General features: G+C 40.1%; 1 protein-coding gene across 1 annotated transcript in view; it reads right to left on the bottom strand.

The window, feature by feature from the left end:
- Positions 1-18,450, bottom strand: part of SYBU (syntabulin) — a 40,716-nt gene that overhangs the window by 9,634 nt on the left and 12,632 nt on the right. Inside the window, exon 3 of the mRNA XM_050305723.1 lies at positions 17,211-17,408. Coding sequence (XP_050161680.1) covers positions 17,211-17,408 — 198 coding nt within the window. The remainder of the gene's footprint in view (positions 1-17,210; positions 17,409-18,450) is intronic.

Genomic DNA, 18,450 nt, shown 5'->3' with positions numbered 1-18,450 from the left:
AAGGACGCCTGTTGACTATATTTGTTACTGACAATGTGATTGCAAAAGCCCCAGAACAGCCCACTAATTCAGCATTAGCCATGAAAGAGACTGACATTTCTCAAAACCACACTGCTTTTTCCTAACTGGCCATAACACGTGTTTAGCTCCGATCGGAGACTTTCCTGCTGTCTTACTAACCCTTTCCTGCAAAGGATGCTACAGATTGAGTCACCAGCTTCGGCGGTATCTCCTTCGGAATTAATTCCTACGTATTCCTCCGTGCTGCAGCCATCAGTGTAGCAGCGCACACAGAGCCTGTCGGCAGCGGAGCCAGCCCGGGATGCGATGCTGGGAAGCCCCTCGCTCCGGCCTCCCCCGCCTGGCAGCGGGCTCCGAGCAGCAGCACGCCCACGCCACGGCAGCGGAGCTGCGCTGTGCGATGGGAGGGACAGCACAAGGATGGCCAACAAAGTACCGTCACATTTTCCAGGATTGCTCCTTGCCGGGAATGGGTATCTGAGAAGCAGGAGTGAAATCCTGTAGTGTCTAGTGCTGTCCCTGTATTTTATTGCCCGATGGGCAGTGATCCCGAGCTAAGAGTGCGCTGCAGGCAGCATCCTGCCTTATGGTGCCTTGTCGTCTCCTCCTGCCCTGACAGCATCGCGACAGTCACCGAGCTCAGCTGACACGGAGGGAGGAGAAGGGAGCTGTGACGAGGCGTGCGGGCACCGCGGGCCGGCACAGCCCAGGCAGAGGCAGGGAGGGCGATGATGCTCCTGCAGACTCATCTGCGACCGCAGCTCAGGAAGCCAACGCTGTCCTGCCGCAGCATGGGAATCCACTGGGAAACCTCCTACGAATGTCTACAGGGCAAATTTCTCCCCTTGCATGTGATGCAATTACAGATTACGGGGCGGGATTGAGGAGACGGAGAAAGCTGCTTGTGCAAGGGTCAGTCCGCCTCCAGCTGGCACTGCTGCGTGTTTATCCCACTGGTGCAGGGCAGCCGCCACGCCTACATTTTGGGTGCAGAAAAGCCCCACCTTTAACTCTACCCTCTGCAGTGCCTCAGCCATAGTGCAAGGATGACACAGTACAGTGACTGTATCGAACACTGCATTCACAGCTTTTACAGATAGAACAGATTAGGTACATCAGGCTTACCAGGACAGTATCCAAGCACAAAAATGCCATGTCAAATATGTACATATGTATATACCCTTCTTACACAAGATCACACAATAACCCCACATGCACTCCTGGATGGAGTATGGTACCCCAGTCTTCTATTTCTAGCCATTACAGAGGCTTGGATACTTTGTTATATAGTCTTCTGGCCACAAAATCTTAAAATTTTCCTTGCACTTTAGCATTTAATGTTTTTCCTTCTGTAAGAATAAAGCTCAGACTTTCTTGTGTGCCTTTTGTTGCCCATTTGCCATCAAAATACTAGGTTAAGGTAAAAAGGAAAAAGTTCAAGCAGTATCTGGGACAAGAATACTGACAGCTCAGCAGCAGAACCAGATTCCCAAAACTCAGAATGCATAGAGGCTTATTAAAATTTTGGAGTTTTTTGTGTACGTCTTTCCTATTTGCAACCTCACCATCGCTTCATGGGTGCTAAAGTATATAGCTGCCAAAGAGCTTACCTATTTCTGACTCCATAAACATGACCTCTTTATAGGTATATCAGTCTTGAAGCAGGTTTTACATATATTCAGTGAAACAGAGCTGTAAATAAAACAGTGCTGACAGAGACAGCTTGTCCTCAAAATGCAAAGCACTTAAATTTGCTGAGCTTTCTTGCCTTCATAAGCACCTTGTTATACAGCAAAGAGACCAGAATATGCAAACATGTTTACCACTTTGGTGCAGCTACTAGAGGAATAGGTGGTATGCTGTCTCTGTAGAGAGCTTTATTTAGAGACCCCAGGGGCAGAATTTGGGCCTGATTGCATACAAAAATACCCAGAAAAATCATTAGAAGCAGCTGGAAAAGTGGAGAGAATTCAATTGTAATACCGGCCACTGAAAATACCTGTATTTGTAAGATATTTGGGTTAATTTATCTTGAGATATTTAACTTGCAGCTACATCTCTAGCTCCAATATTTTACAGCATAAGCAGTATATTTCCAGGAAACATTAATACTGCTTTTATTTTTCTATTTAATATGGGGTTGTTCCTGCAAGATTGATTTTGCACACCACAAACAATCTAGGAAAGAAAGCCACATGCACTGACAGATGTAAGAAAATGAAGCTGCAAAGAAGTGATGAAGTCTTGCTTTAGCATTTCACACTTTTCTTCAGATAAAACCCTTAAAAATGACCCATTTCAAAGGGAAGGTCTCCTAGTGGGAAATGCACTGAATTCACAGTGTCAAGACCATAGATGTGTTTCAGTCCCTGGCCTTTGAGTTACTACTTATTTTACTTCTATATGTGAGACTCTTATCTTGGATTTAACTATTATGTTTCACACCAAACAGTAACTGGGTAAAAGCAGATGTAACCTTGGGCAAGGAACAAGCTCTTCTCCTCCACGTGGACTGCTCTAATCTTTGGGTGACAGAAGCTGCTCCCACACACTCTTCCTCTGCCTCTACACATTCTCCACTATAATGAGGTCCAGAGTCAGGGGAAGAAGCTGAGAGTGCCCAGTAGGTCACATTGGAGGGCACTGAACCCAGATCTTTTCCTCAAGCTCTAATTGCTCAGCTCTGGCATGACAGAATGGTAGCACTAGTGCTGACCACATTTCAGAGGCATGAAATGTGCTGGACGCCAGTGCTCACAGAAATGGTCTGGCTCTGGTATGGAGTTTCACAGGGAATCCAAGGCACAGATGTGGGCACACTCAGAACTACAAGGAGGCAACTAAGTCTGGGAGATAGGCATCCCTCTCCCCCTCTCATCAGTGGGCTGGTGGAGGTGTGTTCCTGCCTGGCACACCCTCTGCTGTGAATCTTGGATTTTAGTACCTAACCATCCCCTCTGTTTTTACATGAGGCTTAGTTATCGAGCTCAGATTTGGGACTTGTGCTTGAAGAATGATGGTAAGAAGCTGGGTACAGCAATGGCTGGCATGGTCAATCCTAAGGGTACCAACAGTCATCCCTTCCCTATCCCACTACACTGGCTGATGAAGCCATCTCACCCCACACTGTGGTGCATGTGCACTCAACTTTTCCCCCGTGTTCCTTCCCAGACAGGTCTGTGAATCACATTTCAGCTGACTGCATGGTCCAGTAACAGCTCCTAACTTGAGGAGCTGGAAAAGAGGCAGTCAGAGGGACGTGAGGCACAACTTTTAGTTGGCTCTCCTTAAATTGTTCAAACCTTCTGGGTGAGGAGACCCTCAAACCTTCTGGGTGAGGAGATCCAAAAGCAGACAGAAAACTTTAGAGAAGGACTGCAACACAGATCTTGCTTCCCTGTGTTTGAATCTAAATGTGCTTTTAAAAATTATTATTTATCTTGATTTTTGCTCATCCTTCTTGCTTTGGAAGGATTGTTATCAAATAATTAAAATTTATCCCATTAAGCAGTTTTCTGATCTCATCTAAGTACTACAGTTTTGCTAGTAATCTGAACCACACTAATGCAAATTATAAGCACTGCAGATCTCAACATGAATACAGAATGTGATTTAGTACACTGTGAAACCACAATCAATCAAGCTCTTCTCTCAAAACACAGTCACTACAAACTAATTACTGATATTGGCTGAGAGCCATCATGCATATTCTGCATATCACTATGATCTGAGATTGTGTTTTTCTTAATTGTTTTTAATTCACGGATTTGTAGAGCAGCCACAAGCAGATGTTGTAACAGGCAAAGAGTATTACAAATCAGAGTTTTTTTGATGCTTTATGTATCTTAAGGAGATTCTTCATATAGAAATCAACCTGACCTACTTATTTTTTTTTGCACTTCTTCTTGCAGTTTGAGACATTCTAACGCCACTTTAAAAATGGCTCCCATAAATTTACTCTTCTCAGCCTGAAGTGACCTTTGTCAGGGGGAACATATGCTCATAGAGCAGAAGGGAACAATGTGGAGAACTTATCTTCATGTTCAAATAAAAAGGTTCTTTGTTATCAGAGATGGAAGGATGCTGCTTTCCTACACCAACCTCAATAAAAACATTGAGACTGGAGGTTCAAAAAGTATAGTGAGAGTTGTATGACATGACACTCAACTTGCATTCAACAGTTTCATAAAATATATGTGTAAATCAACCTAAGGACAAGTATTTTTTATAAGCAAACATGTAGTGTCACCTTGGGAGATTTTCTTATGTACCTGGCAGTACTATTTGGTCTGTTTGAAGGCAAATGGATTGGTTGGTCAGAGGTATTTTTAGAAACTGGAAAATGTCGTCTCTGGCAGGGATGACTTAGCAGTACACAGAAAGGCAGAAAACTCCATCACAGACTGGGAAAAGATCCCAGCCCTCCCATCACATGGGTGGCAGAAGTTTAGCAAAAGGCTTTCAGAGGCCCCTTCAACACACATCCTAAATCTGGTTCCCATGCACAAGGAGGAGAGAAGCTGTCTGGGGCACAGCAAGGAGCTGCACAGGCACACGTGCACAGCATATATGCAAATGCATGAAATCACATGCTAAACCTGATTCAACTGAAAGCTTTTGCACAGTCACCCTTAATACAAGACATATGGCTTTCATTATAATGTGCATAAAACATTTTAAATCAGTTTGACATATTTTCAACAGGCAAGAGAAAAACACTGGAAGGATAAATATATCTGGGAGGTAACTGACTAAACAACCCTGCAATCCCAGAACGAAAAGCAAAATTTGTCATAAGCTAATCAAATATTTACTGATTATAAAAAACTATTAAAGTTCACATGTCATCTATAGAAAGGAACAGTAAAACCTAACCCAGTATATTGATTGGTTGCCTAAATTATATTTTTACAGTAACAAAGCCAAGGTAGGTCTGAGGGCAATGCATTTCAAGATATGACTGCTGCCATTTGCTGCTTTTTTCCCCCTGACAGTACTCTTACTATTAAGAAGCCCAAATGACAGACAAGAAGCCTGTGCTTTTTCAGCTTATTAATCCTTGTGGGTTTGTGGTCAAGCTGTATTCCACCAGCTCTAGCAAAAAGTCACAGCCTGCCCAGATTTCAAAAGTCAACAGCTTCCTATTATTTACAGAATTTCAGAAGGGTGGAACACAGAGCTGTAATGAAGTGCTTCAGCACAGAAGCAAGACAAGGCTTGTAATACTAATAAAATATGAAACAAATCTGCCAGAATTTTCATTTCTTTTAAATACATTTTATGTAACGCTGTATCTAAGATACACTATAATAAAGTATGTTTAGTATTTAGTTATGTCACATTAAAGGCAATACATTTCAGGTTCCTTGGGGAAGTGATGTTCACCTTGCAGTGGCTGGAGGCTGGATGTATGAAAGGAGGCCAGGTCTCCAGCTCCCAGGGGAACTGTGGAAGTGGCACTCTCCCTAACTGCCATCTCAACTCAGAAACGCGTCCCACCAGTCTCAACCAACAATGCTTCTCAGCTCTGCTAAACTCTTGCTTCTGGACATGCCTAGAAACAGGTCAGCTTTAAAAGTGATGAACAGTCTGGTGTCTCTTTCTAAAGACCAGGGTGGGTGTTTCACAGTACACCACATAAATCAGGTTCCACACAAAACAAGTCCAAGGAAAGCTCTTTTATGCTGTCTGCTTTGCTGGGGAAAGAAAGGATCCACCTGGGATTCTTAGAGACAGATTTAGCTTTGAACTAAAGGAGGAGGCTGCACATCATCTCCCCATCACACCCCAGAAACTGCATCCAGCAACAAGAACTTGATAAAGAGATGCAGTTCTAGTCCTTTCAGCTTATCATGCCCTTCTTCTCCACTCCTCTGTAAAACAACTCGGTTTGGAATGCATGTCTTCATTACCCCCTCCTACATGGGTGATATCCAAACAAGCTGAATTTACCACAGTTTCCATCTCCATCAGGGGACTCCCACTCAACCCCTGCGCACAACACACCTGAGAAAACTAAGCTGTGCCATCTAAAGTTTTGGGATAAGTTGGACAACCTCTATCCAGTTCTTCTTCTGGCTGCTGGGTTTTATTTATGATTATTAATTGTGGTTTCTTTACTGGAACAGGGACTCAACATGCATTTTGCCTTTCTCTGAGGTTCTTCCCAAGCTCAGAATCATTAACTTCAAGTAAGAACCAAAACACAGTGAAGATATCTAAAACATGGCTTCATCAGGATTTAGATTATCTAGGTACATAAAAGCAAGTGAAATACCACTGCTTAAGCAGGCCAAGAATTCAAAATTATGAGTATCTGCAAAGACCTGATAAGTTGTTTATGACTGACCTTCCACTTTGGAGCCCAATCACCACCCACTCACATGATGTCTTCATAGCACAGTGAAATCAAGTAAGTGAGATGGGCATGACTAAAGATATTCCCTTAGCTTTCCATGCCTATGTATAAATATACATATATAAACACAAGGAATATATAGGCCAATTCCCTCAACACTGCTCAAAAAGTATTTAAAGTAATGACTTTGAGGGAAACAAATATTTTATGTAGTAATTTGGTCACAACAAAATAAAGATCTGAGAACACTGAAACTATTTATGATTTGAAGTCAAAAATGAGCAGAAAATGGAAAACCACTACTTTCTATTTGAAATGATTCTTTAATTATAAAACTCAGACATTTCTTTATTCTTTTAAAAAGGCAGTAAAAACATAAAAAAACTCCCCCAAAATTCAAAATATTTTAGATTGAATATGGTCTTTGTTCAGTCTGAAATGAAGATTTTCTTTAATGTTTTGATTTGGCAGCAACCCTCAAATCAGTTATTTGCATAGCTCCTCTTTGAACACAGTAAGATATCAAACAAAAAAGAAATAGGGAATGTAAGGAAAAACAGAAAAGGAAATAATCTATCAATTCTTGAGTAAACATTGCCCAGAAAACAGTTTAAATCCGAGGATTCTCATTAAAAAGGCATTAATAACATGGAGGAATTCCAAAAAAGGTCAACAATTATGATAACAGGATTACAGGGCACTGTTTATGAAGGCAGATTAAGAGAATGCAATTTGTGCATTCTAAGATAAAAATGAACACTGGCAACATGGTTTATCATGGGAAGAGGAATACAACAAGAAAACTGTAACGAAAACTATGTAACAGCAATACAGGCTTCTGGCTGCAATGTGTGTTATTTCATGAAAAATTACTTGAAATAAAAAGTGATGGAGGGTGGGAGTTGTGCACAGTAAAATGTATCTGGAGTAGGTTCAGAATACTTTAACTGGAGAATCAGGAAGCTATTTTAAACATTGGCATAAATAATACAGATTGTAATTTAAAAGCAGAGCACAAAAACCCTCTCCTAAGGGAAGATACATAATGGCCTCTTTCGTATGCACAGTATTTCTTTCTGTGGAGGTGAAGTGGGCTGAAACCCACAGAAAACAGCCAGAAGGAGCAGAAAATTCACTGCAGTAAATATAGAAATTGCAAAGCATGTTCTAGTTTGACCTTACACATACATTTTAAAATAAATACTTAAGAGTGTGCAGCATGTATAGCATTGGTTTCTCCATTTTGGCTCATATTCCACTCTGGATTAGCAGAAGCGGAAAAAGAATAACAAAAAAACAAACTTGCTTGACCGTACAAAAAGATTTTTTCTAATACTAAAGATCACAGCTATTGCCCTCTTCCATAACTCCCTCAAGCCTGACCTCTAAACCCCAGGCTCTTCTTATGCCAGGCCTTCAGCCGTCTTTTCCCGATGCAGGAGCACGTCCCCACAAGCCCCATGAGACATTAATCTCTATCAAAAGGCATTTGGATCTAAAAGATGTATTGTCTGGCAGGGATCTCATCCTGTGCAGCATCCCAGGCACTCCCTGCAGAAGTCCCATATCCACATCCCCTACTCACTCTGATTTGCAGTTAGAGCCGTGGCTCTCTGCTGGACCAAGTGCCAGGCTAAGCTCGAGGCTGCAGGCATCCTCAGGCGAGAATCTCCCTTTAACAGTGGCTGTCCCACTTTCTGTATGTCTGGAGCAGTAACAGGACGATTAACGGGCCAGGGAGGGAGAGACAAAAGAGTTATCGTGTGCCTGCTGGGAACTCGGCTTCAAACCACCAGTAAAAGAGTAACTAAATTAAAATGGAACAGCTTCCCTGGGAGCAGACACCCTGCATTCCCTTAGCCTGCCCTGCAGCCCTGTATTAGGGCACTCCTCTTCTTTGTGCTAAAGCCCATGCCCAAAAAGATACACAAATAGAAGTTTCTTTTTCCTTTAAATATAAGTTTCTTTTTCCTTTACTTGAACTAAGTAACAGGGACCTTCTTTTTATTTATGTATTTATTTATTTTATTTTTAGTTTGTAACAAAGGAGTTAAGTATGTAACTGCAGAATATTTGTTTCCAAGACCCTGAATTGCAGGTGGACTGTGCCACCAGCCCACAAGTGGGCAGGTCACTGTGTAGGGCAGGCAGGGCTCTGGCTTTCACCTTTTGCTTGCCAATTCTTCCTTTGCAACATGCTGCCTTCCTTTTAGGATCCTCTGTTTTCGCTGAGACATCTGGGCACTTGCTGCAGCCTACGAGTCTTCTGAACAAAAAGAGATATATGTCTAGAGACGCCACAGCCCAACCACTGGCTGCCTATGTCTCTAGTAAGCACCATCTAAAATAATTTTTTAGAAGGGAGTGGATTATAATATTTGTGATACAGAATTAAAATATTATTTTTCCATGCCACTTTAATAGAAACTTGTAGATTTGGGTTAAATACTATAAAATACTTCAAAGTCAAATCATTACTTCTAGATGTTATTTTGCTTATTTATGTTTGAAATAAATATTTGCCTATTTGAACATGTTTTCCACATCAATTCAAGCAAATTTGTTTTAATTCAAAGTTGAAATTGACAATATATATAAATACAAACTAAAAAAGTAGAACTATGCTAATAATTTTAACCTATCTTTGTAAGCATCTTTTGCTGAAAATATTTATATTCTTGATAAATGCCAGTATTATCTTTCAGAAGTTACTGAGCATTTGTTTCACTTCAGTGCCATTTAGTAACTTATGCCCTAAAAATATTTTATTCCTGTGAATCCATAGTGCAAAATGAGATACAGAATCTTCCTAAGCAATGCTAGGCAGCTTGGGCAGCAGTCCTCAGAAACAGGACAAACAGAGAGTACCTAAGATTACCAGGGATGAACAGAAGAGGAAAAGGCATCTAATTAGACCTACTTGAAGATCCATGCATGATCTTCAAGCACAAACTTTCTCCCACAACTGAACACCTAAGAGGCTAACAGCAGAGTTGTCAGAGACCTGATGAGAACATGGGAGATGGGGGTAGGAATCACCTGACTAAATGTGGATGCCTCCAACATAGACACTGATGTCCAAGCCAACCTTGGTCCCATTTTTAGTCAACAGAAAGTTAGTCAATGTAATCAGTGAATCCTAAAGTAAACACTTAAATATTTGGTCAGAAAGACCATACATCAGATTCACTGGTTTCATTTGTTCTACCTCCTTTAAAACACAATAGGACCTTAGTGCACTCATGCAGGAAGAGATAATTATCACTGTATTACGGATCAGGAATTGAAGTCAGATAAATTACAGGCCATCTCTGCTTTATTCAGCTTGGCTAAAGACCATGAATTCACATCTTCCTCACCTCCAAAACAGCTCCTGTAACCCTCAGAAAGGAAATGGCAGATTCAACTGTTAAAGCTGTTCCATGTCCTTTGAGCAATGGGACCAGTCACTTGGACCAGAGAGTCAGCCCCCATCCACAGCCCACAGCTCCTGAAGGTTGTCTAAGGAGATATGTACATTCAAATTTCACCTCTTCTGAATCACAAAAACCAAGAGATTTATGTCAGACAGAGAAGTTCCAACGGGATCTACTGGCTGCACTGGGTCTGTTGATCCAACTAGAAGGAAATACTCAAAGCTGCCATGAGGACCCAGACATCTGTAAGTATGCTGGGGAGGCTGGGCTTTGCAAATGGCAGACCCCAGAAGCACCTCCCCCACCACCATCCCCCAGACCTCACAGGCTGGCCACCTTCCAGACCTCACAGCACTGACTTCTACAGCCACCAAAACTCCGCAGGGTGACACCCTTCTGGGCTCAACTCCAGGACAAAAGCTTTGAGGACGGCATGGGCTTGAACCCAGACATGGCATCCTTGCTCCTAGAGGGTGAGATATGCATGTGCCTCCCCCCAAGCACAACCTGGTCCTCTGGGACCCGCAGAACTAAGGCCTTAATAACTCCCTGTGCTGGCAGGTCAGGTAAGCAAATCTACTCAGCTCCATAGCAACAGACGTGAAATTAAAGCAGCTCCCATCAGTAAAATATGCAGGAAGGCTCAGTGCATACAGAAACATTTTTATTTAGAAAAATAAGCAGTAGCTATCTTTTGTGGGCCCAAAATGAAAGGTGAAGAGAAGGAACATAAGCAAAAGTAACTGAGGAAAAGGAATACAGTTGAAAACTGCAACAACTGTATTTGTTATAGACTCTGTATTAGAAAATATCTCAGAAACTTTATCACAAATAAAATTATGAAATGCACATATAAGAAAGGGAGAACAGTGTGATTAAAACAGTACAGGAAATAAATGTTGCATTTGTTGGATTTGAGTGTCAGAATGGTTAGAGTGTCTGCTATCAGGTGTGGGACAGAAGTGAAGCATTTGAAGCATGTGCCTACATCTGAGAAAGATGACACATGCTCAAGTGCTTCTTCTCTTTTTATTGCTAAGGTGCTGTTTTAAAAAACAGATCAAAAGCCTTCCAGAGGCACAAGTAATTGACCACTGTGTATCTGCTCTTTGCCAAATACCGAGCTGCTTAAAGATCTAATGCTCAAATACAAAGCTCTCCTCATCTGGTTTAAATTACTCAGGGAACCTGGGCTTTTCCTCTTTCTCTTTTCACTTGCAAGCTTCTCTGCACCCCTCAGAGAATCTATGCTTTACAATCAACATGTTCAGATAAAGAGATTTCTTATTATTAATTCAAATACTTTAAGGGGAGAACTAATGGTCGGTCATAGGCAAGATGCTCCATCATTTGATATCCACTCACTTCCTTTGGTCCATCTTCAGAACATTTTTTTGTTCCATGACCATTTATTTAATGTACACTGAACCTGGTGTAGCTCATTTCCTAATTTCAGCATTCTTATGCGTGTGACACCAGCCATATATTTAAGTAATTGAATATTCCTAGGAATGGAATTTCACATCTTCACTACTTAAATAAGGTTATGACTGGTTGCAGGATGGGAACATGGGGTACACCGATTAAATACTGCACTTATAACCAGGTTAAATGTGCTATGACATACCCTTGTTCTTAATTATCCCTCCCCCAGAAAAGGGGCAGTCTTGGAATGTGGGATATAAAGTACTGCTATACAAGTCACAGCAGAGAGACACCAGTCTTCTCATCACTCTTACCTTCTGCTTTTAAAGTGAAGAATGCCAATTTATTTTAAGGATCAGTCAAGGCACTTTGATCTCTCCAAATACAGGAGTTTGGTTTTTTTTGTTTGTTTGTTTGTTTTTGTTTTTGTTTTTTTGTTTTGTTTTGTTTTGTTTTGTTTTGGTTTTGGTTTTGGTTTTTTTGTGTTTTTTTTTTTTAAACAATCAAACAGTGTGACTGTGTAGAATACATAGTACACCATTGGCATTTTTAAAACAGTTTCAACATAATAGGTAGATGTACTGGCTAGTAGTTATAAAGGCCCATAAATTTCTTTGCATGACATAGGAACTGTTCAAGTTAGCACATTCTGTAACATGATTTTTGTATTCTGTACTGTTGTTGCTGAACAATAGGGACAACAGTTCTATTATTTTTCCCACTGCTTGCAGAAATTTGGTACAGAAATGAACAAAAGTAATGGAAATACCAGATACAATGTTCTTGGATAAATGCACCAGTAAAATATGTCTTTCTAATATTTTATCAGACTTACCAAGATAAAGTCCTACCACTGCATCCTTTTGTAATCAGAAAGAAGTTCTTGAGATTGAAGTTTATTTCCAGAATTATCTCTAAGACAATCATCTTGCAGAACTTACACAACAACTCATCTGTTTTTCAAGTGAAGCTCATACATACATACATACATACATATATATCAAAGCCAGATACTGTTATTCCTTCCCACACTGTCATGCTGAAATGAGGGAATGAGTTGACAAAAGGGCTGTAAACTAATATGGCCAGATGTCAGGAATATAACCTAATTGAAAACCTCTTTGTTTTGTTTTGAAATAACCTAAGTGACAGCCTTTAGAATACAGACACATGTAGAAACAGAGTGGCAATATGGACAAACTTATCTGCTAATTTTATACTAACAGATTAACTAGTCACTACTCTTTGATTTAACAAGGGACCTCCAGAAATAAGATTCTGGACATTTAGTGTCCTGGGAATCTAATCCTCGCACACCAGACATAAAACAAAACTAAAAAATCAGGAAAAGCATTGCATTTGAACAGCTAGACATTTTTAACAGATAATCTGCAGCTAACACTTGCACTTTCTCTCTGATTTGTTTGGCTTATTTAAGATCTAACCTTAATATTCCCAATTGTCCAGGGTAATTTCCCTTGCCTCCTTTTTGATCACTATCAGCTCCAACACTGAATTAAAAAGCACCTGCACCTACTAAATACTAACAATCAAATAAAGCAAATACATTCTGCTTCACTCCTCTCTTCTAAAACTCTTAATACCGCTAAAGCCTTCAAAGAGTAATCTGTTCAGCCTGGGGTATCCTGCTCCAAGGCTCATTCATTCATCACTTGATAAATTCACCAGGAAGAAGTAAAAAAGATAATTCTGACAACTCATGTTGAGTACAACACTACTTACTTTGCCTTGAAGTTAAATGGCATTTTAAATTAAATAGTGATTCTTAAAAGTTACTTTTTTTATATACTTTCATTTTTATGAACTTACACAGTCAAGAAAAGGCAGGAAAAGGATAAATTGTTCCTTGCAAATACTTAACTACCCATCTGGGTGATGCATTATTTAAAGGAAAAAAAAGTCTAACAACACAGGATTACAGAATTTCTGGGAGGTGAAATGAGCCTTTTGAGACCATCTAGTCCAACACCCTGCTCAAGCAAGATTAGATGAAACAGGCTACCCAGGACCATATCCAGTTGAGTCGTGAATATGTCCATGGATGAAGACTCCACAACTTCTCTATGCAACCTGTGCCAATGTCTGACCACTGTCACAGTACAAAAAATGTTTTCTTGTGTTCAGATGCAATTTAATGTTTTTCAGTCTCTGCTCATTGCTCATTGTCCAACAAATGGAGATGCTCTACGTGGTGAAAACCTCTGAGATTTTGTCATTAGTTTGAACAGAACAAAGTTTTAATGCCTAAACTCTCAAGGATGATCACCCTTCATGAAAAGTAATGGTCTTGTAATCCAAAATGTTTCTATTTTAGACAGATTCAGTAACAGATGGTTAGATGTTTCATTAGCAGTGAAAAAACCCCCTTTTTTGCATAGTCTGTTGCTACCTGGAATGATTATTACTGAACCAAGCTGTGAATGACTGACAGCCAGTCCTTATAAGGTTTGGAAGTTGACCCTAACTGTGGCATATCCAGGTCTCCTTTTGTGTAGTGGTGCTTACATCTCTACTCTGCAGGGTTCTGAAGGGGCTATAGGGTCTGGAACAGCCTTAATGTTTCTTCTAAAGTCTTAGTAATTTCATGTGAAACTTCAGAAATTCCATGGGCTCTAAGAAACAGCTCCAACAGTAATCTCAGCACATTCAGTAAACTGTCCCAAGTGTGCCTATAACATCAAAAGCAAGAAAGACCAGACCTTTGTCAGAAATGCTGAACACAGTCAGCTGATCAGGTGCTCTTCTCAAATTCTGATGCTCACAGAGATCTAAACACAACTCCGTGTTAGTTTAAACATGCAAGTCTTTTAAAAGTTATTGACACAACTCCCACTAAAGATTCTCTTCTTCATCCATGGCTTTGAAATCAGTACTTTGCAGCCTGCAGATCTAGATTTTGAATCCTTTCATTAAGTATTGTAATGGAAGTCAAAAAGGAAGATGAGAAAGACTGTCAAAGGAAGCAAAACAATTCTCACTGTTCTCAACAGGATGCAGACATGAGCTGCAGGAATTCAGGAATCCTTGCAGGAGGACTACACCAAAAATGTGACTATGTAGAAGTGTTTATGATCCTGTTTATTCAATTACAAAAACTTTGGCACACCATTTTGATACAAAACTAAGACTAATGTTAATTAAGTATTTTTGTGCCTTCTTGCGAGGGCATTTTCTGCAACACATTTTGCATTTCTTTTAATATTGTTTCGATGAATCATATCCAAAAGGAAGAACAACTTTTAAAATCCAGAAATTAAAAGGCTTGTAACTTTCTCCTGGAGTGGATGTTATATATCATCCTTAATGTTTCTGCCCTGTCCCTCCTTCCCTGGGAAAGTAGCACTGGTTTTAAGCCAAATTCACTTCTACAGTGCTGTGATTTGGATTTAATGCACAACAAAAACAATTATTGACTCTCTCAAATCTATAGTTTCTCCATGATTATAAATATTTTAGAAGTTTAGCAAGATGCATTCCAGGATTATGTATGGCTCTCTATGAAAACAACATAAATTATGAATGATATCCCAATCTAGCTTGTTAATACTTCAAGAGGTAAAGATGATTTAGATCCATATAACAAGGCCTTAGGCAGATAGAGAAAAAGAAAAGATCTTGTGTATTTTATATTTTGAAGTCAGAAAAGAAAGATGAAGTGATGAAACTAGAACAGCAGAAAAATATCAGAGCTTGAGAACAGCCTAAAAACATCCCAGGGTTCATTCTCAGTGCTATCCCATTCTGACATTTCCTGAATTATCTAAATATTTATGTATGTGTTTCTTCTGAGATTCAGCATGTTCCAAGAAAACATTTCTGGAAATGGATAGATTTTCTGCAAAATGAGAGGCATTTTGAAGGTGCTAGCAGCAGGACATGGCAAAAGATAGTGCAAGGCTGGAATTTTGTCTCTCATGTTTGAGTCATGCTATGTGGTCATTATCACAAGACATTTCAGATAAATATGAAATAATCTCCATAAATCAAGAAGGGCTTTTGGTAAAGAGAAAATTATGCCTAATTTCCTTTAGGTATGACAACATGTATAACATGTTGCTGTTATTCTCCTCCCACATCCCACCTCCCTTCTACTGGTCCCCTGTTACTCCTTGCGTGTTTTGCTACAGGGTGATGCCTCCTCTTTCACAAGGGCTAGCTAGATCTTTCCAACTGAGTCACCAGAAATTCATGCCAGAGAAAGTCATGGGGAAGAGAGACCAGATCCACCTGAAGCCAAGAGGTAGCAATGGAAGAGAATCACATTAACCTCTGTGGCCATCACTGAGGAAAACAAACCCTGGCTGTCCCCTGTCATGCTTTCCATTTCTGAAATGTCTCTCACGTATGTCAGCTCTCACACTGACTATGACATGATTTTGAAAACCTTTTCGTTAAAAAAGTGTGAGATATTCACAGAAGGAACATAGAAGTACCCTGTAAATGGGACCCAGTTGCTGCTCTGAGAGTTTTAATAGATCTCAGGATCGACAGACTTGAAATCTAGAGACAAGTTTTGCAACCTTAGAGATCAATGCAGAGGTACTGACAGCTACATAGTGGCTCACTTACAAGAATATGTAAATATCTAAATGAAATCTGTTCAAAGACTTGAAATAATGCATTCAATAATATGACTTCTGACTGTTACTGCAAAAGGTTAATAATTTGATGTTATAAGGCAATTTAAGTGTAAAATTGAAAACAGTTAAATAATTTATTGAAAAAAGTTGCATAATTCTTTTCCTTGTGTATAGGGTTCCTCAGTAGGGAAAAACTTTTGCAATTCATTATCCACATTTTGCTAAGCCACGTTCATATTCACAAACAAAATTGTTGTGGTAGCCATGGCTGCAGATTTGACTGTCTTATACTACGTTCACTGCATTCTGCCTGCATTAGATTCCTTGATTTTAATGGAACAGAAAACAAACCTTGAAAAAATATTATCTATCATCCATTATGCACATCAGTAGGAGACAGGGAACACTCAAGTAACCTGGTGCTATGAAATGAGCTGAAGAACTTTCAGGGATAGTGGTAAATCATATTGATCAAGCCAGTGAAGAGATGTTGCAACAGAGTCTCTGCTGTTTCTAGATTAAATATGGTACCAGCAAATCTGAGCTGGCTTTTCATGAAAGTATATAAATTGCTTCCAGAGGTAAAATGACCCTGGAAACAATAAAGCCAGGAGGTACCTGAGCCCATAAACCATGTCAGTTCTGCAGCTGGCTGTGTACAGGGCCAGCTCTGTCTCCATGATTAATTAAACAACAGCACAAATATCCTGACCACTTGGAGTCAAGAGCTACCTGCACATGAATCACAAAAATATTTTATATCTACTCATTAAAATTACAGCAACCAATGGCACACCAGGGTATTTAGCCTTGGATGTGTGACATGCAGGTGCTGATTTAGCTGGTGGTCTGAGGTGGCCCTCTAGCCCAAGGCAATGGGAGAGACACTCATGATTCAGCCAGTGCAGTATTGGGGCCAAAACTGCCTGAATCCCACATGTGGGCTGCCCGTCCTCTTGCCTTGGTCTGACACCTTGTATCCCCAGAGCTATCACAGCTTGGCAGCCTAAACTTTAGGCAGGATACAATAATAAATCTAAGAATGTTGCAAGACTTTGCTTTCATATTAAGAGTCATTTATCTTTGGGAAGTGAAATATGTGTGCAATTACTATGAAACATGGTGAAATCCATTTCAGCTATTTGACATCACCATTGAGCCTCATAAAAGAAAGTGAAGGTGTCAATTAATTATATTTCCATGAAAAAGACAATACCAATAGTGTTTTCATATCTTGCAGTTGGCTCCATAGGCAGAACCCAACTATTTTTTCATTTGCTATCAGCATTAGTGGTATCACAGGCAGCACAATGCCATGTATGTAGATGTCCGTAAATGTACCAGTCAATTAGAAAGTGTAATTAAGGAAATGAAAGGAATTATACTTACCGGGCTTTACAAGGCTTGTCTTTGTCTCCTTCTTATATCGAGCCAGCTGTGTATTCCCTTCACTCATTGACCCTGGACTGAATTTCTTCCTGGAGAAGTCTCCATCGCTACCAGTGCAAAAACTGATTGGACTGTTTCCAGCATCAGGAGGAGTCTTAACTGGAGATACTGACTGGCTACTAGGACAGCCAGTGTCATCTGAAGACAAAAGAGAAAGCATCAACATTTCTAACTAATAAGTACATTAAAGTTAGCAGAATAAAACATACTGTTTGAACTACAACTCTTTACAGTAAGTGATATGCACAACCTTGACTCTGAAACCTGGTAAGAAGCTTCTCGTTTCACCCATTTTGTGAAGAAGACTTCAATAACTCATGGCAGACTAACAGGGTATTTGTTTTGCTAAGTTTGACAAAATACAAGAAAGTTCATATCTAAGATGAATTCCATTAGCTAGGTTAGGGAACATTACAGCATGAAAATGCGTAAGACACAAAAATGCACTGGGTAGTGCACATGGGATGCAGGGCAATCATGGGCCACATGATCTCCTTCAAGAAATGTTCCCCTATCTGAACAACAAGAGAACAACCTACAGCCCATATGCAAGAAGTCAGGAATTTCATTCAACTGAAATTAATAAGGGTTCCTCAAAATTGTCTTTCCTTTAAAAGCAACTGCAAACATAGAACTCTTCCATTCTTGACCAAATGTCTGTGTGGTTCCTAGTTCTGAACAGAGTGGATTATACACAGGCTGCCTTTGTTTAAAGCTGAAGTCCTCTGAGGGCACACCAACGCTCCAGGGCATCAGCAGCTACCTAGGGAACAGACCCAGGTTCCTGACCTCCAGGGAAACAAACACTCCAGCTCTTAACAATTGAATGCAAAGTAAAAAGTCTGATTCTGAATGAAATCCATACATCAAACCACAGATTACCAGATTACCACCCTGTAATCTGGAGTAATCACAGTTCCCCTAAAAGTCATGGTGGCTAAGTGATACACAACAAAACCAAACATACTACTCTGACTCTCCTGGAAAAACGTAATTGCTTGTTCTTTCCCAGGACAAAATGAAAGCTGCCCTCTAAATTATGCAATTACAGTCTTCTCCTGGTGCATTATCTTTACCTAACATGAAACCCAAAGAAATACCTACAACTGAGCCAAGTAATTTGCATGACCATATTGCACTTACCACTTCCACCCTCTTCATAATTTAGGTCAAGCCTCAT

The sequence above is a fragment of the Myiozetetes cayanensis genome, unplaced genomic scaffold, assembly GCF_022539395.1.
Source record: "Myiozetetes cayanensis isolate MyiCay16 unplaced genomic scaffold, myiCay2020 scf1, whole genome shotgun sequence".
NCBI classification, from domain to species: Eukaryota; Metazoa; Chordata; class Aves; order Passeriformes; family Tyrannidae; genus Myiozetetes; species Myiozetetes cayanensis.
Note: the sequence above shows the minus strand (reverse complement) of the source record. Positions and strands in the feature narration are given on the sequence as shown.